This window comes from Ovis aries, chromosome 3 (genome assembly GCF_016772045.2).
Source record: "Ovis aries strain OAR_USU_Benz2616 breed Rambouillet chromosome 3, ARS-UI_Ramb_v3.0, whole genome shotgun sequence".
NCBI lineage: Eukaryota > Metazoa > Chordata > Mammalia > Artiodactyla > Bovidae > Ovis > Ovis aries.
Window position 1 is genome coordinate 133,178,280 of NC_056056.1, and position 24,841 is coordinate 133,203,120.

Genomic DNA, 24,841 nt, shown 5'->3' on the forward strand with positions numbered 1-24,841 from the left:
GGCCCCTCGGCCCCTTTCATCTTCCCTAGACTCCGCTTGGGGTTTTGCTGGTTTCTGGGAGATAAAAACCGCCTCAAATAGCGGCGGCGCGCTGCCAGGACAAACAGGGCCGGGCGGGCCATGTGCGCCTGGTTACCGGCCCCGGGCCGGGGCGCCGGGCTTCGGCGGGCCCGGGGAAGGGGCGGCGGGCCGAGGTCCAGGCACCCAGGCTCCCGTGATGCCTCCCGCCTCTCAAAGTAGGGGGCCCATTTTAGAAGTTTCGGGCAGCGGCAGGGGCGCTGCCTTGGTTTCCCGCCCAGGTCGTAGGGAGGGGCTGGGGTGGAGACCGCCTGCTGAGAGCTCTGCGCCCCCGGGACTGTGGGTCTCAGTCACTGTGTCGCCGGGGCCACCGCGCCCCCTGGTGAAGTTAGTGGAGAGTGCGCTAGGTCCGGACTAGCCTCCCAAGACTCTGGGAATGGTGAAAAATCATTCAACAAACGTTAAATATGTATGGGCTTCCCTGGTGGCTCGGACGGTAAAGAATCCGCCTGTAATGCGGGAGACCTGGGTTCGACCCCTGGATTGGGAAGGTCTACTCCAGTATTCTTGCCAGGAGAATCCCCGTGTACAGAGGAGCCTGGCGGGCTACAGTCTACGGGGTCACAAAGAGTCGGACACGACTGAGCAACTAAGCACACACATGGGAGATGGTGACTGTGTGTGAATACACAGAGCACCGTTTCCTTCTCTCCAGGTCACATTACTGGTAAGAGGCAGGCACCTAACTGATAATTATAATGCAATCTGTTGGTGAAAATCAGGCTTCATTGAAGGGAGGGTGGAAGGTGCAGGCCCAGGCTGTAGTGAGTTTTGGGGGTTGGATGGTGCCAAGGTTAAGATACAATGAAACTGTTTGTGGGTGGGACTTCCCTGGTGGTCCAGTGGTTAAGAATCCGCCTGCCAGTGGGGGGGACACGGGTTCCATCCCTGGTGCAGGAAGATTGCACACAAGGAAGAGCAACCAAGCCCCATGTTGCCGCAACTCTAGGCCAGTGCTCTAGAGGCTTTGTTCCCCAACAGTAGAAGCAATGGCAGTGAGAGTCCCAAACACAAGGAAAGAGTAACTGCGACTGCCAGCAACTTGATAAAGCCCTCACACAGCGAGGAAGACCTGGTGCAGGCAAAAATAATTACATTAATTAAAAAAAAGTTTGGGAGTGGCATCTCACTGTTCTCCACAGATCTGTTGCAGTCACAGACTCCCACTTTCCCTTCAGTCCTATACTGCTTTCCTGTCTCAGCAAGTGCTTTCTCAGCCAGTTTCTCCAAACTACCCCGTTTTTATATTCTGCTCTTTTACACCTTTTGTGACTTCCTAGGCAACAGTAAGCTAATGGCCAGAGAGGGTACTCACAGTGTTGTCCGTTTCGTATCACCTGGGGACTTTTTGGAGCTACAGCTTCAGAGCTCCACCCCAGAATTTGTATTTTAACAAGATTCTCAGATGAGTCCCATGTTTATTAACCTTCTGGAACCCCTGGTTTTCTGACTCAGGGTATAAAGCTTGAGGGGAACTTTTCATGTAGAAAAGAGGGGCAGACAAAAATATTAAACCAGAATGTCTCTCCAATGAGGCTGGTTGCTCTTGGGAGTGGGGACTATGCCTTATACAGTTCTGTGTGCCCAGAGCCTGAGCCTTGGTATTGTTGAGTGTGTGTGTGCACACACATGCACACGTGCACGCACGCGTGTTCGGTCATGTTCAACTTTTTTCGACACCATGGACTGTAGCCCGCCAGGCTCCCCTGTCCATGGAATTTTCCAAGCAAGAATACTGGAGTAGGTTGCCATTTTCCTCTTCAGGTCATCTTCCCCACCTAGGGATCAAACTCTTGTCTCCTGCATCTCCTGCAGGGGGATTCTTTATCACTGTGCCACCTGGGAAGCCCTGGAATTGCTTATTAATATTTGTTAAATGAATGAACCAATGTCCAGGGTCACCTAGTTTGTGGCAGAGTTAGAGCTGTTTATCTCCTGTATCTGCTTAGTGCTTTACAATTTATTAAATGGCCTTGTTTTCATTTTTATGTATGGGAAACAACCATGTGTGAGCGCCCTCTGCAAGTGAGGGAACTGAGGCTCAAAGAGTTCAATGATTTTCCAAAGTTACACAGCTGTAAGAAGAGGAGCCTACAGTCTGCATTAGACACCAATTCTATTAATAACTCCATTGTTATGAATTAGAGTAAGATAAATATCACTTAAAAATTGCAGCATAGTTGATATACAACATTGTATTAGTTTCAAGTGTACAATTCAGTGATTTGATACTTTTATAGATTATACTCCATACAGTTATTATAAAGTATTGACTACTTTCCCTGTGATATATTGGCTACAATGTTTCAAGTGTACAAAGTAGTGATGTTATTTCTTTAAACTCCACACAAAGTTATTATAAAATATGGGCTATATTCCTTGTGTATTGCTGTTGTTCAGTTGCTAAGTCACGTCCTGACTCTTTGTGACCCCACCAACTGTAGCCCTTCAGGGGCCTCTGTCCATGGGATTTCCCAGACTGGAGTGGGTTGCCATTTCCCTCTCAAGGGGATCTTCCCCGACCAAGGATTGAACCACAGGTTCTTGCCTCTCCTGCTTGGCAGTCGGATTCTTCACCTGGAGAAGCCCTGTGTTGTCATTACATCCTTGTAATTTATTTTTTACTTTGTAGCTTGTACCTCTTAATCCCCTTCACCTATTTTTGCCCCTCTCCTCTCCATCTCACTTTTATTCTGAAGGCAGAATTCCCGGTTTTGGTATTTTTAAGGTCCGATCTCCCCTGTGCCTCACTTTCCTGTTGGTAGTATAACAGTACCCATCTCATGGAGTTGTAAAGATTAGTCAAGCACTTATCATAATAAGTGCTCAGGAAATATTAGTTTCCCAACTGTTCCCGCTTTTCCTTCCAGGAAGCCTAACCCTGTGGCCTTTAGGTTCTGGCGGGCGCAGTACTTTCCCTCCTGACTTTCCTCCTAAGGGTGAGCGTCCCTCAACTTTCCAGCCAGCTGCCCGTGATAAGAGTCAGTATTTTCCTCTGGGCGATTCACAGTTCTGGAAGGGTTTAATTTAATTAGGTACTTCCCTGAACGTGGCTTATTTGGGGCTTTTCGAGTGCTGAGAGTGAGTGGGAGACTATGCTGGGGAATTCGGAACTGGGAAAACAGCAGTCTCACAGGAAACAAAACAAAACAAAAAAACCCGCTCCAACTCTTAACTAGGGGTCAGCGCTGCGGCTGTGTCGGCGCCCCTCCCTCTCCCACCGCCAGGCGGCGCGCCAGGACGCCGGAAGTCGATCCCAGAACTGCGCATGCGTCCTTCTTCTCCAGTGCTCTTCCGTTTACTTTCTTTGAGCTTTGTATTGCCGTTTGTCCCATGCGCCTACCCGTACGCATCCGAATCTAGCCCGGGAACTAAAAGTCAGAGGAGCGGGGATCTGGGAGTTTTCTGATTCCGGACGTCCTCGGGACCGGCAAGATGTGCTCCCTGGGGTTGTTCCCTCCTCCACCGCCTAGGGGACAAATCACCCTATACGAGCACAATAACGAACTGGTGACAGGCAGTAGCTGTGAGAGTCCGCCTCCCGACTTCCGGGGCCAGGTGGTCGGGGCGAGGAGGGAAGGACCTTTAGGCATGGGGGGCGGTGTCGGAGGGTATGCGGGAGCAGAGGCAGCGTGGGGGGTGGGGGGCGCGTCGCGGTCCCCAGACTGGAGGATTGGAAACAACCTCTCCCATGGTGGAGAAGAAGAGAAGAGATGGAATGTATTTTAGAGCTGGGATTGGAGGATGAGGGATGCTGAGGAGCTGTGGGGCGGGCCTAGCGGTGATGGAGAGAGTAGGGGCGAATCTAGGGGCCGTGACTGTGCAGGAGGACTTCTGAAAAGTTGGAGACAGTATCTGGGACAATTGGGAAGGCCCAACCTGGGGAGTTTTTTCCCCCGAGGTTTTCCTGGCAAGGAAAAGGAAGAGAAATGGACGTTTATTGAGCGTTTGCTGTGGAAAAAAGAGGCTCTGAGTCAGGTGTTCTCCACAAATGTTTTAATAATGTGATTTAATAATCACAGCATCCCTATGAAATATTATTCTGGTTTTACCGATAAGGGAGAGAAGACTTGTTTCCCCAGTTCCACAAGTGTTTCTTTTGTGGAAATGGGAAACAGGGGGGTTCAGTAGAGATCTGGGAAGGAGAACTCACTCACTGTCATACCTCTCATTTTTGGCTATAGTGGATCAATCTTCCTGTCCTAAACCTGACTAAGGAGCCCTTGAAGACCCCTGGAAGGCTGGACCATGGCACAAGAACTGCCTTCATCCACCACCGGGAGCAAGTGTGGAAGAGATGCATCAACATTTGGTGAGACTTGGCAAAGGGTCTCCTGGGCCACTGGCCTGCAGATCCTGGACGCAGTGGGGTCACCACCTCTCTGCCCTGGGCTTCCTGGCTCTCTCTAGCTCAGAGCTGTCTGTCATTCAACACATCAAATTATCAGTCCTTTCTGTGGAACTCAAGGCTGTGCAGCGGTAGTTCTGTTTCATCTCCAATGACTTGCTTTCCTTTCTGGTTTAATTATGTAAACTGGATCCCTCATGTCATTGTCACTTTCTGAGCCTTTACCTTAAGCTCAGAAAGAATAGGTATAAGGTTGCAGTGAATAATCTCATACATGGGTCATGCATTTTGTATGTGGATTCAGTTCCTGGCTGTGCCGCTTTTTAGCTGTGTGACCTTGAGCAAGTTACTTAATCATTCTGTCCCTCAATTTCTTCATCTGTAAAATGAAACCTGTCTTACAAGGTTCTAGTGATGATTAAATGAGTAAAACACATGTTAATCCCTTCAAGAGTTAGCCATTATTAGTATTATCCTCATCATTGTATGTAGGGGTTCAAAGGGTATGTTCATTTGTAATTTCATGAGCTGTTGCCATACAGTCCTCTAAGTTGTACATATTTATAGACCCACCGGCAGTGAGAAACTATGCTCCAAAAAAACCCTAAAAATGAAACAAAGCCAAAAAAGTGTATGAGAGTGCCTGTTTTCTGACACTTGTCTTACCAAACTTTGATATTTGATTTTGCATAACAGTTTCATTTGCGTGTCTCCTTGAGTGAAGCTAAACATCAGGTTGTGATCTGAAAACCCATTCAGTCCTGGATTCTTTCTTGATTTCTGCCTCTATCGAGCTGCTGCTTCTCTTCTTGCTGTTGTGGTTTTTTTTTTTTTTTTTTTAATATTTATTTGGCTGCTCTGGGTTCTTGTTGTGCAGGATCTTACATCTTCGTTGTGGCATTTGAGATCTTTTAGTTGTGCTGCAGGATCTAGTTTCCTGACCAGGGGCTGAACTCCGGCCTCCTGCATTGGGAGTATGGGGTCTTAGCCACTGGATCACCAGGGAAGTTGCTTCCTGCTGTCTTTTATATGAATAGCTGTTTTTTTTTTTTTTTTTAAGTTCTGTTTATTTTATTTTTGCCTCGCTGGGGCTATCTCTAGTTGTGGCAAGCAGGGATTACTCTTCCTTGTGGGGTGCTAGGGCTTCTCATTGCAGTGGTTTCTCTTTTTGCAGAGCAGTGGCCCTAGGCATTCAGACTTCAGTAGTTGTGGTGCACAGGCTTAGTTGCTCTGTGGCCTGTGGGATCTTCCCAGTGCAGGGGTCAGACCTGTGCCCCCACATTGGCAGGTGGATTCTTAACACTAGACCACGGGGGAAGCAATGTCCCTGCTTTTTAATATGCTTTCTAAGTTTGTCATAGCTTTTCTTCCAAGGAGCAAGCGTCTTTTAATTTCATGGCTGCAGTCACCACCTGCAGTGATTTTGGAGCCCCCAAAAATAAAGTCAGCCACTGTTTCCATTGTTTTCCCATCTGTTTGCCATGAAGTGATGGGACTGGAGGCCCTAATCTTAGTTTTTTGAATGTTGAGTTTTAAGCCAGCTTTTTCACTCTCCTTTTTCACTTTCATCAGGAGGCTCTTTAGTTCTTCGCTTTCTGCCATAAGGGTGGTATCATCTGCATATCTGAGGTTATTGATATTTTTCCTGGCAATCTTGATTCCAGCTTGTGCTTCATCCAGCCCTGCATTTCGCATGATGTATTCTGCATATAACTTAAATAAACAGGGTAACAATATACAGCCTTATTGTACTCCTTTCCCAATTTGGAACTAGTCTGTTGTTCCATGTCCGGTTCTAACTGCTGCTTCTTGACCTGCATACACATTTCTCAGGAGGCAGGTAAGGTGGTGTGGTAATCCCATCTCTTGAAGAATTTTCCACAGTTTGTTATGATCCACACAATCAAAGGGTTTGCTGCTAAGTCGCTTCAGTCTGGCATAGTCAGTAAAGCAGAAGTAGATGTTTTTCTGGAACTCTTGCTTTTTCTATGATCCAGTGGATATAGGCAATTTGATCTCTGGTTTCCTCTGCCTTTTCTAAAACCAGCTTGAACATCTGGAAGTTTGTGGTTCCACATATTGTTGAAGCCTGACTTGGAGAAGTTTGAGCATCACTTTGCTAGCGTGTGAGATGAGTGCAATTGTGCGGTAGTTTGAGCATTCTTTGGCATTGCCTTTCTTTGGGATTGGAATGAAAACTGACCTTTTCCAGTCCTGTGTCCACTGCTGAGTTTTCCAAATTGGCTGACATTTTGAGTGCAGCACTTTCACAGCATCATCTTTTAGGCTTTGAAATAGCTTAGCTGGAATTTTATCACCTCCACTAGCTTTATTCGTAGTGATGCTTCCTAAGGCCCACTTGACTTCCAGGAATTCTGGAATTCCAGGAAGTCTGGCTCTAGGTGAGTAACATACCATCGTGGTTATTTGGGTCATGAAGATCTTTTTTGTATAGTTCTGTGTATTCTTGCCACCTCTTCTTAATATCGTCTGCTTCTGTTAGGTCCATGCCATTTCTGTCCTTTATCGAGCCCATCTTTGCATGAAATGTTCCTTTGGTATCTCTAATTTTCTTGAAGAAGAGATCTCTAGTCTTTCCCATTCTGTTGTTTTCCTCTATTTCTTTGCATTGATCACTGAGGAAGACTTTCTTATCTATCCTGCTGTTCTTTGGAACTCTGCATTCAGATGGGTATATCTTTCCTTTTCTCCTTTGCCTTTAGCTTCTCTTCTTTTCTCAGCTATTTGTAAGACCTCCTCAGACAACCGTTTTGCCTTTTTGCATTTCTATTTTGGGGGGATGGTCTTGACCACTGCCTCCTGTACAGTGTCACAAACCTCCATCCATAGTTCTTCAGGCACTCTGTCTATCAGATCTAATCCCTTGAATCTGTTTGTCACTTCCACTGTATAATTGTAAGGGATTTGATTTAGGTCATTCCTGAATAGTCTAGTGGTTTCCCCTACTTTCTTCAATTGAAGTCTGAATTTTGCAATAAGGAGTTCATGATCTGAGCCACAGTCAGCTCCTGGTCTTGTTTTTGCTGACTGTATAGAGCCTCTTCATATCTGGCTGCAAAGAATATAATCAGTCTGATTTCAGTATTGACCATCTTGTGATGTACATGTGTAGAGTTTTCTCTTGTGTTGTTGGAAGAGGGTGTTTGCTATGATCAGTGCGTTTTCTTGGCAAAACTCTATTAGCCTTTGCCCTGCTTCATTTTTGTACTCCAAGGCCAAATTTGCCTGTTACTCCAGGTATCATTTGACTTCCTACTTTTGCATTCCAGTCCCCTATAATGAAAAAGACATCTTTTTGGGGTGCTAGTTCTAAAAGGTCTTGTAGGTCTTCATAGAACTGTTCAACTTCAGCTTCTCCAGTATTACTGGTTGGGGCATAGACTTGGATTACTGTGATATTGAATGGTTTGCCTTGGAAACAAACAGAGATCATTCTGTCATTTTTGAGATTGCACCCAAGTACTGCATTTTGGACTCTTTTCTTGACTATGAGGGCTACTCCATTTCTTCTAAGGGATTCTTGCCCACAGTAGCAGATATAATGGTCATCTGAATTAAATTCACCCATTCCAGTCCATTTTAGTTCACTGATTCCTAAAATGTCAATGTTCACTTCTGCCATCTCCTATTTGACCACTTCCAATTTCACGTCCCTGATTCATCGACTTAACATTCCAGGTTCCTATGGAATATTGTTCTTTACAGCATCGGGCTTTACTTCCACCACCAGTCACATCCACAACTGGGCGTTGTTTCCGCTTTGACAGCAGGGAAGCCCTCTGCTATCTTTTAAATGTTGGTCCTGAACTGGACTTGCACCACACCTTGGTGTTCACTTGTCTGTTCAGAACCCTCAGTTGGATATTCTACAGGCTTCACACACTCAGCACGTTCAAAATCAATCTGTTTTCCTCTCTATGCCAGTGTCTTCCTTGTGTTTTTCGTCTCAAGGAATGCCCTTCCTAGTCATATAAGAATAAGTGGTTTGAATGTAGGCTTTGGGACAGACAGACAGATTGAATCCTGACTCTGCTTTTTCCTACCTAGTTCACCTTTGATAATCAACCTTTCACACTCCCTGTTCTCTCATCTAAAAATGCAGACAGTAACAATCCCTGTTGTATAGGGTTGTGGTAATAGCTAAGTTAGATGTTGCGTGTGAAGCTGTAGCCCAGCCCTGGCACAGTGTAATCAGTGTTGGATGCTATAATTATCATCTAGGTGTTTCCCTTGATATTGCTCTTTACCTTACTAATGTTGAATTAGTCCTCCAGTCCTGTCCGTTCTACTTCCTCAAGCTCTCAAACTTGTCCTCTTTTCTCAACCCCCAGTGGTTTAGGCCACTTTGGCGTTTCTTCTAGATTCCTGAAGTAGCTTCTTGATCTATTTCTTTCTCCCATTCTTGTCTCCCTCTAATCTGCAGCCAGACTGATCTTTCTAAAATGCCTGTGTGATCAGTTTATTTCTCAAATGAAACTCCTTCAGTGGCTTTCCATTCATTGTCTTCGGGCAAGTCCTGACTCGACAAAGCCCTGACAGACCTCTGAGCCTTAATTGTCTCGTTGAGGAAATGGGTAGAATGAAAGGACAGTATAAAGTGTTTGACATATAGTTGCCACTCATTAAATGGAAGTGCTCTTGTTTATTTTTTAAATATTTCTTTATGCATTACTCACTTGGCTGCACCAGGTCTTCGCTGCAGCATGCTGGATCTTACAGTTGCAACATGTGGGGTCTAGTTCCCTGACCAGGGATGGAACCTGGGCCCCCTGCACTGGGAGTGTGGAGTCTTAGCCACTGAGCCACGAGGGAAGTCCCTGATCTTATTCCGAGTACATGTTGCTTGAATGAATGAATGAATGAATGGAGGAACTTAAAGGGGAGACTGAAGGGATCAAAGCTGTCTAACTCATAGTTCCCTCCCCTCTTCAGGCGTGATGTAGGCCTTTTCGGGGTGCTGAATGAAATTGCAAATTCAGAGGAGGAGGGTAAGTGTGTTTACCTCCAGCCTTCTCTAGTTTTGTGGTTGCCATCTCCCCTCCATATTCTCCGTGGTTCATCCCAATACCTGTTGGCCCAGCCCCTTTCCCTTCAGCCCTGTATTTCTGGTCCAGTTGTCTCCACTGGTGCTATCTTCTCTCACCTCTACCTACCCCTCATGCCGCAGAGTGGGTGTCCAGATCACTTGTTGGGTGGAAGGGCCTGGAGAGTGCTTGCCCTTGCTCAGCCCTTACCTAGGAGGGTGCCCAGTGAGAGCCCTGTGAACGATTTAATCACGGCTGCTTCCTCAACCCCACAGTGTTTGAGTGGGTGAAGACGGCATCCAGCTGGGCCCTGGCACTCTGTCGATGGGCCTCCTCCCTCCACGGGTCCCTGTTTCCCCATCTGTCTGTAAGTTTGGCTTCTGCCACTGGCTCTCCCTGTTGCTACTCCTCTACTCCTACCATTTTCTGTGCCTTAGGTTCAGGCTGTGATGGGAAGATGGCAGAGGGTGGGAATGGTCCAGCTCCCCGTGGGAGCTTTGAGGGGATAAGCTCCCTTTGTCCCAGGGCATCCTCTGTCTGCTTTGTTATTACAGCTTAGGAGCGAAGATCTGATTGCTGAATTTGCTCAAGTCACAAATTGGTGAGTATACCAGCTCTGGGGCTTTTGTTAAAAGGAAGTCCTGAACCTTGAAACTTCTTTTGGGGAGAGGGAAAACAAGGCAGAGACTCCTCCCACCCCTTCCCTGACTGTTCCTCATGTTCTCGTTCCTTCTACCTCCCAGTAAAGAAAGAAGCAGCAAAAAATGGTAAACGGTCTCATGTGGAAGGCAGCCTGAGCTCTGGGCCCAGGTATGGTGAGGTGCAGTTCGGACTCTTCACTCTCACTCCTGCCCCAGGTCCAGCTGCTGCTTGCGGGTCTTTGCATGGCACCCCCACACCAACAAGTTTGCCGTGGCTCTGCTGGATGACTCAGTCCGCGTGTATAATGCCAACAGGTGTGTGTGGCACACTGGGTGGGCTCTGACTCTTTAGTCTCCATCTCTCAGCCCCCTCTTCCTTCTCCAGCTCTGGTGCCCGGGGAGTCCTGCAGTTCCTGAGCCTGCTTCGATGGCTCTTTTCAGAACTGGGGTCAGGGAGGCCCCACAGCTGGATGCATCCTCTTTCCAAACCCAGCCTTTATCCTCCTGTCCCACCAGACCCCCAGGCGCTGGATGGCCTGCTTTCTTCTCTGGATGTCTGTCCTCAGTTATACTCAGGTCCCCTGCACCTTAGCGTCCCTGATTGACTCTGTCCCCTCCCATTTCACTCCAGCACTATAGTCCCCTCCCTGAAGCACCGGCTGCAGCGCAATGTGGCAGCCCTGGCCTGGAAGCCCCTCAGTGCCTCTGTCTTGGCTGTGGCCTGCCAGAGCTGCATTCTCATCTGGACTCTGGACCCCATGTCCTTGTCTACCCGGTGAGTCCCAGCAGTCTCTTACCTTGGCCCGAGGCCATGGGGTGGTGAGGAGGTCTGGGAGGAAAAGTTCTTTATCCTCACAGCACTTCCCATGGCTATGGAGAGCAGACCTAAGGCCAAGGTAGAGGTTCTACCAAGCGGTAATCTAGAGAAAGGGGCAGAATAGGGGCTTCTGGGAGTGTGGGGAGTGTGCACCTGTGGATCATGAAGTGGAAAGAAAGTCTCTTTGGGAGGACTGCCAGATGCAAGTTTAACAGAAGGGAGAAAGGCAGTTAATGTAGATATGGAATTAATAGGGATTTGAGCTGAAACCAGTGAAAATGGAAAAAGAATCTAACTAACTAAATCTAACTAACTAACTAACTAGAACTAACTAAATATAAAACCAGAAACTGGTTCTTTAAATTTTGAATAAAGATTTTGGCTCACTTTATTAAGGCAAAAGAGAAAATCAAAGTATACTATTTTCAGAACGGGAAAAGAGAGAACCACGAATATGGAAGAAAATAGAATTATTAGAGAATATTTTATACATTTAGACCAGCACATTTGAAAATCTAAGGAAATGTTTGATTTTCTACCAAATATGTGTTACCAAAGTGGATGAGTTGTACCACTAAAAAAGATGCCAGACTGAGATGATTTTCTGATAGTTTGTCTAATTGTCAGAGAAAAGATAATCTCCATGTTATTGGAACTAACCCAGATCATAGAAAAATTTGGAAAGCCTCCTGATTTGTTTCTTCCTTTTAATAAACTTTCTATGGATAAAGTTTTAGATTTTTGGAAAAGCTGCAAAGATAGGACAGAGGGTTTGGCTGTACCTTCACAGCATTTCCCCCATTGTTAATATCTGACATTACCATGTTATATCTGTCAAAACTAAGAACTGACATTTGAACGTTGTTATTAACTAAACTGTAGACTTTGTTTACATTTCACCAGTTTTCCCATTAATGTCCTCTTTCTGTCCCATCCTGATTTGTTTTTTATAAAGTTAATGTGATCCTAAAACTGAAACCTGACAATTACTGATTTTAAAATCCTAAATAAAAGACTATCAGAAAGAATCCAAAAGCATATATTTTTAAAAAATTTTAACCTAGTGGAATTTTCCAGAAATTAGAAACTATTTACCATTAGGACATATATTAAAATGATTTATTACACTGGCAAATTAAGGGAGAAAAATGTTTGTGTTAATAAATGCCCTTGAATAAGCAGACATCCTGCTGAATGCATAAAGTAAATAGGAGTACAAAGAGATGACCTAAACATAAAGAGTATATACTCAAAATGAGTGGCTGCCATATTAAACGGTGAAATAGGAGATACTAAAAGTTTTTCCAGTAATGTCAAGATAAAGACAGAAGTATCATTGCCACCATGTTAATCAACAGTAGTTTTCGATGTTCTTGTGAGTGCAGTAAGACAAGAAAAAGGAATGTGGTGTAAGTCTTGAGAAAGATAAAATTAATTTTTATTTGGAGATATGATTTTACACCTAGATAAAAGAAGAGATTCAACTAAAAGAAACCTGTTTAATCTGGTAAGAAATGTAAGTAGAACCGTAATTGGATCCAGGAAACTGAAAAGGTCATAGCTTTCCTTGTACTAGTAAGAATCAGCTGAGAAATTGTGATGAAAAATATGTTCTATTACAACAGGTCCAATAATTACTATAGGTTACTAGGAATAAATTGTTAAATTTATTTAATGTTAGACATCTGAAGAAAGTGGTTGAAAAATATTAAAGGAAGAAAGTGAAGTTGCTCAATCATGTCCAATTCTTTGCAACTTCATGGACTGTAGCCTACCAGGCTCCTCTGTCCATGGGATTTTCCAGGCAAGAATATTGGAGTGGATTGCCATTTCGTTCTCCAGGAGATCTTCCTGACCCAGGAACTGAACCCGGGTCTCCAACATTGTAGGTGGACGCTTTACCGTCTGAGCCACCAGGGAAGTCAATATTAGACAAGAATATTAAACAAAAGCTTAATTAATGGTGGGACATGCTGTATTCCTGGATAGGAAAATTTAATCATAAAGATGTCAAGTTAAGTGTATTTCCGATTAGCATTCTACTGAATTGTTTTTGTGAACCTGACAAAATGGTATTTAGAGTTTTTATGAAAGCATAAATATGGAAGGATAGCCACGAATGTTTGCAAAGGAAGCATATTGAGAGGAGACTTGCCTCTAGGTATTGAAATGTTTCATGAAGTCACAGTAATACAAAGATATTGTCATAAGATAAGACAAACAGATCAGTGTATCAGAACAACATTCAGGAACTGATCTAGGAATTTATGGAAATTTAATACATAATGAATTTGGCTTGCATTGCAATAGACAAGTTCAGATTTCTTTTTTTTTTAGTGGTTTTGACAAAATTGGCTATCCATTTAGAAAATGATAAAGTTCGGCCTTGCTTCACATTTTATATACAAATAAATTCCAAGCTGATAAAAAAACTAAGTGTAAAAATACATAATTAAAAGGACTAGAAAAATACATGATTTTTTTTTTGCCCATTCAGAATGACAGTATTATTAAAATTGAAATGTTTGATAACATCCGTTATTAGCTTGAGTAGGAAAGATGGCACAGTGTGATACAAGCTTTTTTTTAATTAATTAATTTATTTTGGCTGCACTTGGTCTTTGTTGCTGTGTGGGCTTTCTCTAGCTGCAGTGAGCAGGGGCTGTTCTCTAGTTGCAGTGTGCGAGCTTCTTATTGCAGTGGCTTCTCTGATTGAGGAGCACAGGCTCTAGGGAACACAGGCTTCAGCAGTTGTGGCGCCTGGGCTCAGTAGTTTTGGCTCCTGGGGTCTAGAGCTCTGGCTCAGTGGTTATGGTGCACTGGCCTGTGGAATCTTTCTGGACCAGGGATTGAACTGGTGTCCCCTGCATTGTGAAGCAGATTCTTAACCGCTGGGTCACCAGGGAAGCCCCACAAACTTTTCAGAAAATAATTTGTTGGAAAAAATTTGTTGGCATATTTATCTTTTGAAAGGTGCAATTCCACAATGCCATTTTAATACTGTATTCTACACAAATAATGACATGAGTACATAAAGATAAAGAATACTTTTGCAGTACTATTTGTAATTAAAAAATCACCAACAACTGAAGTATCTGTGGAAGCACGACTGAATATATTATAGTTCATCTATTCAGTGGAATACAGTGAGGCCACCGAAAAGAATGAGATGGATCTCTGTAAACTGATGTATTATAAATTTAAGAGAGTAACTGTAGACTGGTGACCTCATTAGAGCTAAAGGTGGGTGTATAGTTGGGAGGAAAAGGGACAGAGTGGCATTAATTCAGATAGTAGCCTGCGCTTTTTGGGCCAAGTATGTCGCTCTGGAGATTCAGAGCTGACTGACACAGCTGGTGGCCTCAGTTTGTTCCCAGCCTAGTCACACGCGCCATCTTTGATGAGCAGAAAACGAGGCAGAGCACCGAGGAGGGAAAGTAACTGTGACAAGGAAACACAGAGAGACAGGTTTGGGAGCACAGGATGAACTCTGAGGAGTGGCAGATAACTAGAAAGATAAGAGATGGGAGCTGTGAGGTGATGTCATGGGCTATCCTGGCCTCCAGGCAGGATGGTCCTGTGGAGAGAGGGTTCTCACCCAGAGCAGAGCATGCATCTCCCCAGCCCAGCGCCACCAAGCTTTACTTGTCACAAGTTCTTGTCTCTTTCGGACCTCCCTGATGGCTCAGTGGTAAAAAATCTGCCTGCCAGTGCAGCAGACACAGGTTCAATACCTGATCCAGGAAGATTCCCACATTCTTCAGAGCAGCTAAGCTTGGGAGCCACAACTATTGAGCCTGTGCTCTAGAGCCCAGAAACCACAACTACTGGCCCACATGCCCTAAAGCCCATGCTCTGCACCAAGAAGCTCCTCTAATGCAGCTAGAGAAAACACCCACATAGCCACAAGGATCCAGCACAGCCAATAAATAAGTAACGGGAATAATAAAGTTCTTGTCTCTTTCAGGTTTACCCTCTTTCACCCTTTCTGGGCCTCCTGGTAGTGACTGCCCTTGCTTCCTTCTTGTTTTCCTTTAACTTCCATTATTCTTATTCCTGCACTCAGAGGGGCCACAGGGATTGGGCACTTTTAGCAGGCGGAGGCAAGGGAATAGTCACAAGGCTTTCTTCTTGTCTTCTGACCCAACACCGTTTCCCTTCTGCAGACCCTCTTCTGGCTGTGCCCAGGTGCTCTCTCACCCTGGGCACACACCTGTTACCAGCTTGGCTTGGGCCCCTAGTGGGGGGCGGCTGCTCTCAGCTTCCCCTGTGGATGCTGCCATCCTGGTAAGTTGGTCCCCACGCCTCTTGGGGTCACTTCAGCCACACCCCTCAGACTTGAGGGAAGAGCTGCCTTTGCCTGGTGGTGGGAAGTACGCTGGGGGAGGCGAGGAACAGTTATCCATTCAGTCTTAAACTTATCCAAGGTGCAGCACCAGCCCTGCTCCTCACATGTAAAATTCTGCTCGCTGTTTCCTCCTATTTCAACCCTTTCCCACTTCCTCCCCTCTCTGGTTCTTTGTACCTCAGGGAAGGGGGTCTGTGAGGTGTTGGGGATACTGTCTCCCTGTCTCACTCTCCCCGCCTCTCTCCTAGGTATGGGATGTCTCAACAGAGACCTGTGTTCCCCTTCCCTGGTTTCGGGGAGGTGGGGTTACGAACCTGCTCTGGTCCCCAGATGGCAGCAAAGTCTTGGCTACCACTCCTTCAGCTGTCTTTCGGTGAGTGTGGGGAGAGCGGGAGTGGGCAGCAAGGACGTGGAGAAAGGCACTAGGCTTCTGGAACTTCAGCTGCACAGCCTTCTGTCCCCATCCCCATTCCCCTGAACCTGGGACTGACAGGCAGGGAGGTCTGAGCTGTGACACCTGGAACTCTAAGCTGTGGCCTGCTTCTCTGGCACAGAGTCTGGGAGGCCCAGATGTGGACTTGCGAGCGGTGGCCTACCCTCTCAGGGCGATGCCAGGTAGGAGGGAGTATGCGCTGCAGGAGCTGGGGAGGAGGTTGGCTCTACTTCCCCAGGCGTGTCCCCCCCACCTCCTCTACTTCTCTTGCGCCTGTGCGTCCTTCCTGTATTCCCATAGCCCACCCTTTTCCTGCCCTTTGCTCCCTGACCCCAGACTGGCTGCTGGAGCCCTAGTGGAAACCGCCTGCTGTTCACAGTGTTGGGGGAACCGCTTATTTACTCCTTGTCATTCCCAGAACGGTGTGGTGAGTCAGGGGGAAACACTTTTGGATGCACAATAGCTGGGGTAGTCGGAGGGAGGAAAGCGCCATCTGGAATATGCTGCTTTGAAGGAAAAAGGGAAGTAAAGAAGCGTTGATGCCTGCGATGGAGAGGAGACGGGGGAGAGGGGCCCTTTTCCTATACTTGAGAGCGCCTGCTCTGATCCACAGGTGAGGGAAAGGGGTATGTTGGAGGCGCCAAGTCTGCTACAATAGTGGCAGATCTGTCTGAGACCACCATACAGACGCCACATGGCGAGGAGAGGTAAGCTGGGTGGGTGAGGAAGGAGCGGTGAGACAAAGCTGGGAGGGACCATGCAGAGCCCCTCAACCTGCTGTTCTGACTCACAGACTTGGGGGAGAGGCCCACTCCATGGTCTGGGACCCAAGCGGGGAGCGGCTGGCTGTGCTCATGAAAGGTAAGAGGTGGACAGGAAGGCCTCTGCGGAGGCTGTGCCATCTTCCCATTAATCAAGTGTATCCGTGTCCTGGCAGCAGTTCTGCTGTGCCCCTGCCCTGGGATTCGGCCTCCAGAGTTCCTTCCTGTCCCTCGTCCATCTCTTACAGGCAATCCTCGGGTCCAGAACGGGAAACCAGTCATCCTCCTTTTTCGCACTCGAAACAGCCCCGTGTTTGAGCTACTTCCTTGGTAAGTGCTGGGTTCCTCACTGGCCCTCCCATACCAAACCCACATCCCGCTATACCTGCCTGCTGCCTCCAGCTGCCTGCTCCCCTTCTCTTCTTCGTCTAGTGGCATTATCCAGGGGGAGCTAGGAGCCCAGGCCCAGCTCATCACTTTCCATCCTTCCTTCAACAAAGGAGCTCTGCTCAGCGTGGTGAGTAGGCCAGCTGCTGGGCTGCAGGAGTGGGGAGGAGCTGAGGGCCATGGCTGCTGGGTGGCTCTGCCATAAATAGCCCTTCTTTGGACCCAGGCTGACTTTGCTCTCCTCTCTCTGCAGTGCTGGTCCACAGGCCGGATCACCCACATCCCTCTGTACTTCGTCAATGCCCAGTTTCCACGCTTTAGCCCGGTGCTTGGCCGAGCCCAGGAGCCCCCTGCTGGGGGTGGAGGCGCTATTCACGATCTACCCCTGTTTACTGAGACATCCCCAACCTCTGCCCCTTGGGACCCTCTCCCAGGGCCACCCCCTGCTCGGCCCCACTCTCCTCACTCCCACTTTCAGTAATATGAGTGTCCTTTCTTGTTTTCCACTTAATTATGAGACTCTGTCTTTTCCAGTGAGTTGCACTGGGGTACACTGAAGGAAAAAAAAGGCATGGACTTCGGGTTTAGATCTTGGCTCTTTCGCTTTTTAGTCACTCCTTGTGAATCGGGTCATTATTTACCCTTAAGAACTGGATAGTTTTCAAATGATTTGAAAGCAAAACTGAGAAAATACCTAGCACCAGCTCTGGCACGTAATACATGTTGCACTTTCCCCAAATTTAAGCTCCCAGAATAGTGCAGAGCAGTAATAGAACATTATTTGGTCAGCATGAGATGGGAGTTTTATTGGACTAGGGGATTTGGGGCAGGCGTAGGTGCTGGGCGCTGGGCCAAGGTGGCACGGGCCATGCTCAGGGCACCCTCTCGGGTACGGTGCCCACCAATGAAGCCGCTGGCATGGACAAAGATGCAGCCAGGAATTCCACTGATCTGGTCCAGGGCCTCATCCCGAAGACCCCGCCATGGCTCTAGCAGGGGCAGCCTACGAGTGAGCAGAAAGAGGGGGTTGGTGGGGGCAAATGGAGGCTGTGAGGAACTGGGAGAGGGGGAGCAGAGGCCTAGGTTAGTGGCTGCGTCCTCTGATGGGGGTGAAACATGCCTGAAGGGCTGCAGGGTGGACCCCTAGGCCCTCACCTGCTCTGGAACGAATGGGGCTCCTTAGGCACACACTGCACCCGCCACTGTCCAGCCTGGTCTGTGTAGATAACGAAGGCGATGGTCCCTGCGGGGGATAGCCCTGATTCCAGCTGATAGAGGTGCTCCTTCCAGGGGCAGCCACCCTTTTCCAGTTCTATTATCTCCCCGCTTGGGTCCACCTGCAGAGGAAGTGGAGCCGGGATAGAAGGCTCAGGATAGGAGCACGAGCCCCAACAGGTCAGCAGCCTGCCAGCACGTACTCTCCAGGGCCACAGTGCCTCCTCCCGGGCCCATACCTGGAACCTCTTGGCCAGGGCCTCTTCCACCAGGGCCCGCGCTGGCAGCCAGCTGTTCTGGTAGAAATCTAGTCTCTGCAGGAACTCCTCTCGAACCAGGTCCATTGCACGCTTGAACCCGGCCTGGAAATGAGAACCATGGTGCTGGCCCAAACTTCTAACTCTGCTAGGGCTGAAGAGGCCAAGCCCACTCACTTCCTGCCCTGGTTTTCACACACCTCAGCCTCTTTTCCCCAGGCCCTCCTTACCTCAGTGTCTTGGTTGGGCTGGTTCCAAGTGGGATTAAGCCGAGCAACCCTGGCGCTCAGCGTGGTGGTCAGCAGGTACCGAGGCTCTCCCTCCTCCCACTGGGAAATCCCATTGTCCACCGCATCCACTTCCTCCACGAAGTTTTCATACATCTAAGGCAGCAGTAGAAGAAGGGCTCTGGAGGGCACTGACTATTTGCATAAAGCTTTATAGATCTCAACATGTATGCAGATACAGTCTTTAATCTTCACAAGGATCCTGCAAGGATCTCCCAACATTACTTGGACGACGAGAGGGGGAACTGCAGAGTTCAGCAACTTCCTAAATGGCAGAGATCATACAGCGCTAGGGCTGAATTCAGATTACCTGATTTCTGATCCAATGCTCACTCTACTACAGCTCAAAGCCAAAGCCAAGGCCAGCATGTGTGGGGAGGGAGCTGCTGTGTTCTGAACAAGGAAGGTCTTGAGTTCCATGATGGGCTCTGTGGGGTGGATCCTCATGGCTGAGGGCAGGTAAATGTCCAGGTGGGCTGAGCAGGCTATTCACTGATCCACTTAATTGAGCTACAGGAGGGTCTGATCAAGCATACCCATCAAGTGGGAGAAGATGAGTACTAGACATCAAGGGCTGGACTGTGGTCCCGGGGAAGCCCATGATGTACCAATGGCATCTCCTGAGCCTAAAGAAATGGTAGGATTCCTCAAGAGTCTGGGGGTAGAAAAGGACATGGGATATCAGTATTTAATGCAAAACTGCCTTACAAAATAGGCCTACATTTAGACACATCTGTGGTATGTAGAAAAAGTGCTACTCAGGGAGAGCTGGAAAAGAAACTCCTCTCGGCCCAGCACCAATTGGTCTGAACCCCCAACCCGAGGCTCAGTTAAAACTTGGGTGTAATTTTAATATCCAAAACATACAAACAGCTCGGACTTCCCTGGTGGTCCAATCACTAAGATTCTGTACTTAGAATATAAATAAATAATGAATATTAAAAAAACAAAAACACAAAACAGCTCATATAACTTAACACCAAAACCTAACAACCCAACTGAAAAATAGGCAGAACTGGATATTTTCCCAAAGATCTACAGATGGCCAAAAGGCCATCAACATTACTGATTATCAGAGAAATGCAAATTAAACCACAATTGAGATATATCACACTTGTCGAATGGCTATCATCAAAAATACCACAAGGAACACATGTTGGTGAGGATGTGGAGAAAAGGGAACCCTTGTACACTGTTGATGGGAATGTAAATTAGTGCAGTCACTGTGGAAAACAGTATGGAAGTTCCTCAAGAAGTTAAAAATAGAACTATCATATGACCCAGCAATTCTACTCCTGGGTATTTATCTGAAACAAACAAACAAAAACACTAATTCAAAAAGATACATGCATCTCAGTGTTCACAGCAGCATTATTTGCAATAGGCAAGGTGTGAAAGCAACCTAAGTGTCCATCAGCAGATGAGTGCATAAAGAAGATGTACACAATATGACTTAGCCATAAATGAAAATGAAAATTTGCCATTTGCAACAACATGGATGGACTTGTAGGGTATTGTTTAGTAAAATAAGTCACAGAAAGACAAATACTGTATATCAGTTATATGTGGAATCTAAAAAACTAGTGAATATAACAATAACAAACTCACAGACAGAACAAATTAGTGGCTACCAATCGGAGGAGGGAAGACAGGAGCAAAATGGGGTTGGGTTAAGAGGTACAAACTACTATGTGTAAAATAAAAAAGCACTTCCCCGGTGATCCAGTGGCTGAGACTCCAAGCTCCCAATGCAGGGGGTCTGTCTGGGTTTGATCCCTGGTTGGGGAACTAGATCCCACATGCCACAACTAAGACCCAGCACAGCCAAAAAAATTAATAAACATTAAAAAAAAGAACATGCTTAAGCTACAAGAAAATATTTTATAGCACATGGAATATAGCCAATATTCTATAATAACTGTAAGTGGAGTATAATCTTCAGAAATTGTGAATCACCATGTAGTACACCAGAAACAAAACCTTGGGTATAATTTAGTTCAGTTGCTTAGAAACCCCTCAGCAGTAGAAGGGAAGATTGACCCACGCAGTCTAAAACCTATTCCAGAAGCTCCAATTTAAACATTCACATTTATTCAACTTTTTTGGATCATACTAATGCTGTGTCACAGAGACAGACAAGCCGAGACAGAGAACTGAACTCAACAGCCCATCTGCAAAAAACAGAGTTGACTGCATCTGAACTTTGACTTGTGAACTTCACAGGTGCAGGGTCAAGTAGCTGACCTCAGAATCATGGATCCAATGTGCATGCCAGGGCCACTAGCCCTTGTTGCTTCCCCAACCACAGGCATCTGAACTGCCTGCAGGGGGCGCTGGTGGAACCTGAAGAGGTTTTCATAATCAAACCCTCGCCAGTTTCCCAACTCACTATGCCTTTGCCGCCCTCCACCTTCAGGCCAGCCAGCACCTTAGTCACATGCTGCCAAACACATGCAGCCTGGTCCACTACCAAGCTGCTGAACAACTGTTTTTATGTGTGTCAGGGCATGCTTTACAGTTTTCATTACCTCATCCATGTCTCACAACCACCCGAGAATGGAGGCAGGAGAGATTACCCATCCCCCTGCGAGAAGATGGGCTTGACTGATCGAGAGGGCGGTGGGCCAGCACGGGTCAGGAACTCTGACCTGAGCGTGGTCGTGAGTGTCGCTCTGGCCCACGGGGGGGAGACGCACGTGGGGGGCATCTCTGTCCTCGGGTCCCCACCTTGTCATAGAGGGTGCCCACCATGCCGTCCTCTTCGCTAGCGCCCAGCAACTGGGCCAGCAGCTTGTGCCCGAAGTGCAGATAGATGAGTCCCGCACTGCTCAGCTTGGTCTGCCACGGCTTCCCAGGGGACAGGGAGCTCATGGTCTCTGTGAAAGACCTGAGGAGCACAGGGAGGGGGGCTAGCGCCAACCGCCCCGGCTCACCCAGGGTGTGCAGGTGTAGGCACAGCGCGGTGGGGAGGCTGGGGAACACCAGAGGGACCGGGACAAAGCCTGGCTGGGGAGGCTTTGGCTTGTCCTCGGGGGTTAACATGGACTTGAGTTTGGAGCCCCCATGCATCCACTGGGCTTCCCTGTGGCTCAGATGTCATTTGACAAGGATTAACTCAGTGCTTACAAGATGCCCAGACTTTGTTGTAAACATCAGAGATGAAAAAAACTAAGACTCTGTCCCTGCCTTCAAGTTTATCTTCCTAAGGCACACGGACAGGGACACATGGCCACACACAGCCCCCACGCACACTCACATGAGCAACCAAAGGAATGCTCCAGCTGGTTATAAACAAGGGCTCAGGAGAGGAAAGCACTTAGGAGAAGAACCTTCAGGTCATTCTTGGAAGATGAATTAGTGGGTGTGTGCCAGACACATAAAGGGGGAAGGAGAAAAGGCATTCCAAGTAGCGGGAACAACATGTATAATGCCTAAGAGAGAGGTATCCATGGATCTGCAAGAAAGCAGCTTGGGATGAGGAATGAGAGGCAAAAGATAAAGCAGGAGTTGGACCAGGGCAGGCCTTGAATGCTACACTTCAGAGTTTGAAGTTTATCTGTAGGTAAGGAGGAGCCACTGAGAGACTTTAAGCAGGCCGGAGCGTGTCAGAAAGTGCGTTGTGCCAGCCAGCATGGAGAAGAAATCCAAGATCACCTGCAATGTGCCGGGTGAGTGAGGAAGGCAGGGACTTGAACAGCCTTGGGACAGAGGGCACGGAAATGGTATGATAGTTGTTAGAACAGTAGAAACCACAGCTCTAATTTCTAAATACCAGTCCAGTGGTATCACCAAGGAAGCTCATTTTTTCGTTCTAATGACTTTTATTATTAAATATTTATTAAGTAAACACAAAAGTACCTATAAAATACTCATAAGGTATAAAGACTAATAAAAATAATGTCCCAGAAAAGATTCAGGAAGAAGCAAAACTAAATAAATAGTTGATGCAAACAGATAAGACATAAGTGCTAAACTGTACACAAGAGCAAGCAAGGACATGATGAACACAAAACTCAGGATGTTGCTTACTCTTGGGGAGGTGGGGTTGGGATGGGGAAGAGGCACACAGGTACAGGTGCTAAGATAATGGTCTATTTCTTCAGCTGGGAGATCAGTTCTTGGGTGTTCATTTTATATTCCAGAAATATTAAATATATTGTTTTACATGTCAAAAATGGCACAAATTTTTTTTAAGTATATAAAATTACCAGAAAAAGGACGCAGTCAATTACATCAAGTGCCACAAAGAAGGCAGTTAAGGTGAGAGGGTTAAGGTGACAGGTCAGTCAGTTAACCCTCAACCAGCAACCTGAGTCTGGCATTGAGGTCACTGGTGCCCTTTCCACCAGCATTTCCGGTAGAGAGATTGGAAAAGACCCGGCTGAATGAATGATAGGATGGATAGAAGCAATGAACTGAAAGAAATGTGGAGCCAGGGTCAGCTCTTCTTTTGAAGAATGCCTGAGAAGTGAGGGTGAGATTAGGTTGTATACACTGGGAGCATTCCCTCTCCACATCACTATGAAAAGTAATATGTATACTTAAAGAAGAGAAAGACAGGGAGGGAAGGAGAGAGAGAAAGAGAGAAACAGACTTCAAATACCCTCATGATACCCCAGAGATAACCATTTTAAACAGCGAGGTGTATGTGCGGGAGGGGGTTATGGGTTTTTTTCAGTCCTTTGTTTTCAAGACAGGAGATGCGTAAACAGAGTTTCTTTCTTCAGATAAGAAGTAGAAACGCTGATATAGAGTCCCAGAGCAGGAAGTGATACACTGGAAAAGGGGCAAACAGAACGGTTTCCTGAATTGGAAAGAGGGAGTTGATTCAGGAGGGAGAAACTGAGGAAGTACCCGCAGGAAAAGCTCAATTTCTTTTGAAAGAAGAGAGACAGGATCACTCACTGAGAAAGTTTGATGAGGTAGGGGCTTGAGGCGAGGGAAAAGGATTGGAGAGGTACTGGGGATTCTGGCCTCTCGGCCAGAACGATCTCCCAGGGGTAGAGTGTCAATGACGTAGAAGACAGCACACACTCACCACCTGCCACAATCACGTGGGCCCAGCAGCCTGAGGTAGGGCAGCAAGGGCACAGGAATGGATTAATCTCTGCTGGGGTATTCAGTGAGGTAAAGATAAGGCTGCTGGGAGAAAAGCCTGGCGGAGCCAAAGAAGGAAGTGAATCGGGAAGGGCCCCCGGGGTGACCAAGGGACGCCACGGCAGACGCGAGGGCTCAGCGAAGCACAAAGCCACCTAGATGGGTGCAGAGTAGGTGGAGCACTGGAAGCATGGGAGACAGCAGTCCCATGGGATTCAACATGAGGCGGTTCCCTTCGCTGACAAGAACCACGGCAGTGGCCTGGGGCACTGAGAAAATTAAAGGAATGGTAGTGAGTCCTCACCTCTGGTGATGGTCATATCGGTGTCTCTGAGGGTCGTACTCGCCACCCACGTCTACCACGATGTCACAAGCAGCCAGTTTCTCGGGGTCTCGGGTCCGCACGATCTCTGCATCCTGCAGGAGACACAGGAGGTGAGGGGGTTGCCAGGGTCGCACGGGTAGGGGATTAATGTCGGGCTTCCAAGGAGCAGAGGAGGGGAGAAGGGTGCTCGGGCGGGACACCTCTAGGAGGACGCGGTCCACCCCGGAGATTTGGCGGCATCCCCCGGGTCAGTTCGCGCGGCCTGTACCTACCCGGTACTCCGGCAGGAGGCGCAGCAACGCGCACGCCAGCGCCTCATCGCAGTGGAAGGTGCCGTTGTGCGTCCCGATTCGGGGCGGGGCCATGAGGTGGCTGCGGGGTCGTTTGGAAGGTGGGACAGGCTCCAGGCTGAGCTTGAGATGCGGGCTCCGGAGCGGTGGCGGCGGCAACAGCAGAGGGAGGAAACCGCGCAGGAAGCGGCGGCCCATGCAGCTTCCTCCACGAGGAGTTAGTAAGAGCGCCGACCCGGAAGGGGAAGCGCCTGCGCAAGCCCACTTCCGGTTGCCAGCTGTTCCTATGGCAACGGGCCGCGCAGAGGGCCTGCCACCCAGCATTGAATTTTTAAAAATTATTATTGCTTTTATTTTACCCAGGGCTGGACCACTGCTTTGCTACCTGGTGCCCAAAGTTGCATTAAAAACAATGCTGAGAGATCATACCTTGAAGTATGGCATTTTGATGGCATTTCCCATCTTCTCAAATTTCTATACCACAGTTCACTTATTTTTAATTTAATTGGAGG

The 24,841-nt window shown here is 47.4% G+C and overlaps 2 protein-coding genes across 3 annotated transcripts; one reads left to right on the forward strand and one right to left on the reverse strand.

The window, feature by feature from the left end:
• Positions 1-3,477: 3,477 nt before the first annotated feature.
• Positions 3,478-17,445, forward strand: AAAS (aladin WD repeat nucleoporin). 2 transcript variants are annotated; one of them, XM_012174192.5, is made up of 17 exons: positions 3,478-3,636; positions 4,263-4,390; positions 9,380-9,435; positions 9,747-9,838; positions 10,026-10,072; positions 10,215-10,238; positions 10,329-10,427; positions 10,744-10,887; positions 15,096-15,216; positions 15,526-15,650; positions 15,832-15,892; positions 16,047-16,137; positions 16,324-16,417; positions 16,504-16,571; positions 16,720-16,801; positions 16,904-16,988; positions 17,112-17,445. In XM_012174192.5, the coding sequence occupies exons 1-17, from the start codon at positions 3,514-3,516 to the stop codon at positions 17,337-17,339; spliced, it is 1,668 nt and encodes a 555-aa protein (XP_012029582.3). In that variant the 5' UTR covers positions 3,478-3,513; the 3' UTR covers positions 17,340-17,445. The 2 variants fall into 2 exon arrangements, with proteins under 2 accessions (XP_012029582.3, XP_004006350.3); XM_004006301.6 differs by lacking the exon at positions 10,215-10,238.
• A 193-nt stretch (positions 17,446-17,638) lies between these two features.
• Positions 17,639-24,561, reverse strand: MYG1 (MYG1 exonuclease). Its single transcript, XM_004006304.6, has 7 exons — positions 24,312-24,561; positions 24,019-24,131; positions 21,345-21,504; positions 18,561-18,713; positions 18,313-18,435; positions 18,014-18,195; positions 17,639-17,861 (listed from the first exon to the last, which is right to left on the reverse strand). Exons 1-7 carry the CDS (start codon positions 24,525-24,527, stop codon positions 17,663-17,665), a joined length of 1,146 nt encoding a protein of 381 aa, XP_004006353.3. The 5' UTR covers positions 24,528-24,561; the 3' UTR covers positions 17,639-17,662.
• Between the last annotated feature and the right edge of the window lie 280 nt (positions 24,562-24,841).

Excerpts from the sequence above, each read along its gene's own strand:
- MYG1 (XM_004006304.6), bottom strand. The coding sequence starts at position 24,527 with ATGGGCCGCCGCTTCCTGCGCGGTTTCCTCCCTCTGCTGTTGCCGCCG. Across the intron at positions 21,505-24,018 it reads CGATATGACCATCACCAGAG|GTCTTTCACAGAGACCATGA; the intron begins GTGAGGACTCAC and ends TGTGCTCCTCAG. Across the intron at positions 18,436-18,560 it reads AGCCCAACCAAGACACTGAG|GCCGGGTTCAAGCGTGCAAT; the intron begins GTAAGGAGGGCC and ends TCTCATTTCCAG.
- AAAS (XM_012174192.5), top strand. The coding sequence starts at position 3,514 with ATGTGCTCCCTGGGGTTGTTCCCTCCTCCACCGCCTAGGGGACAAATC. Across the intron at positions 16,138-16,323 it reads GTCATTCCCAGAACGGTGTG|GTGAGGGAAAGGGGTATGTT; the intron begins GTGAGTCAGGGG and ends TCTGATCCACAG. Across the intron at positions 16,572-16,719 it reads GCTGGCTGTGCTCATGAAAG|GCAATCCTCGGGTCCAGAAC; the intron begins GTAAGAGGTGGA and ends CATCTCTTACAG.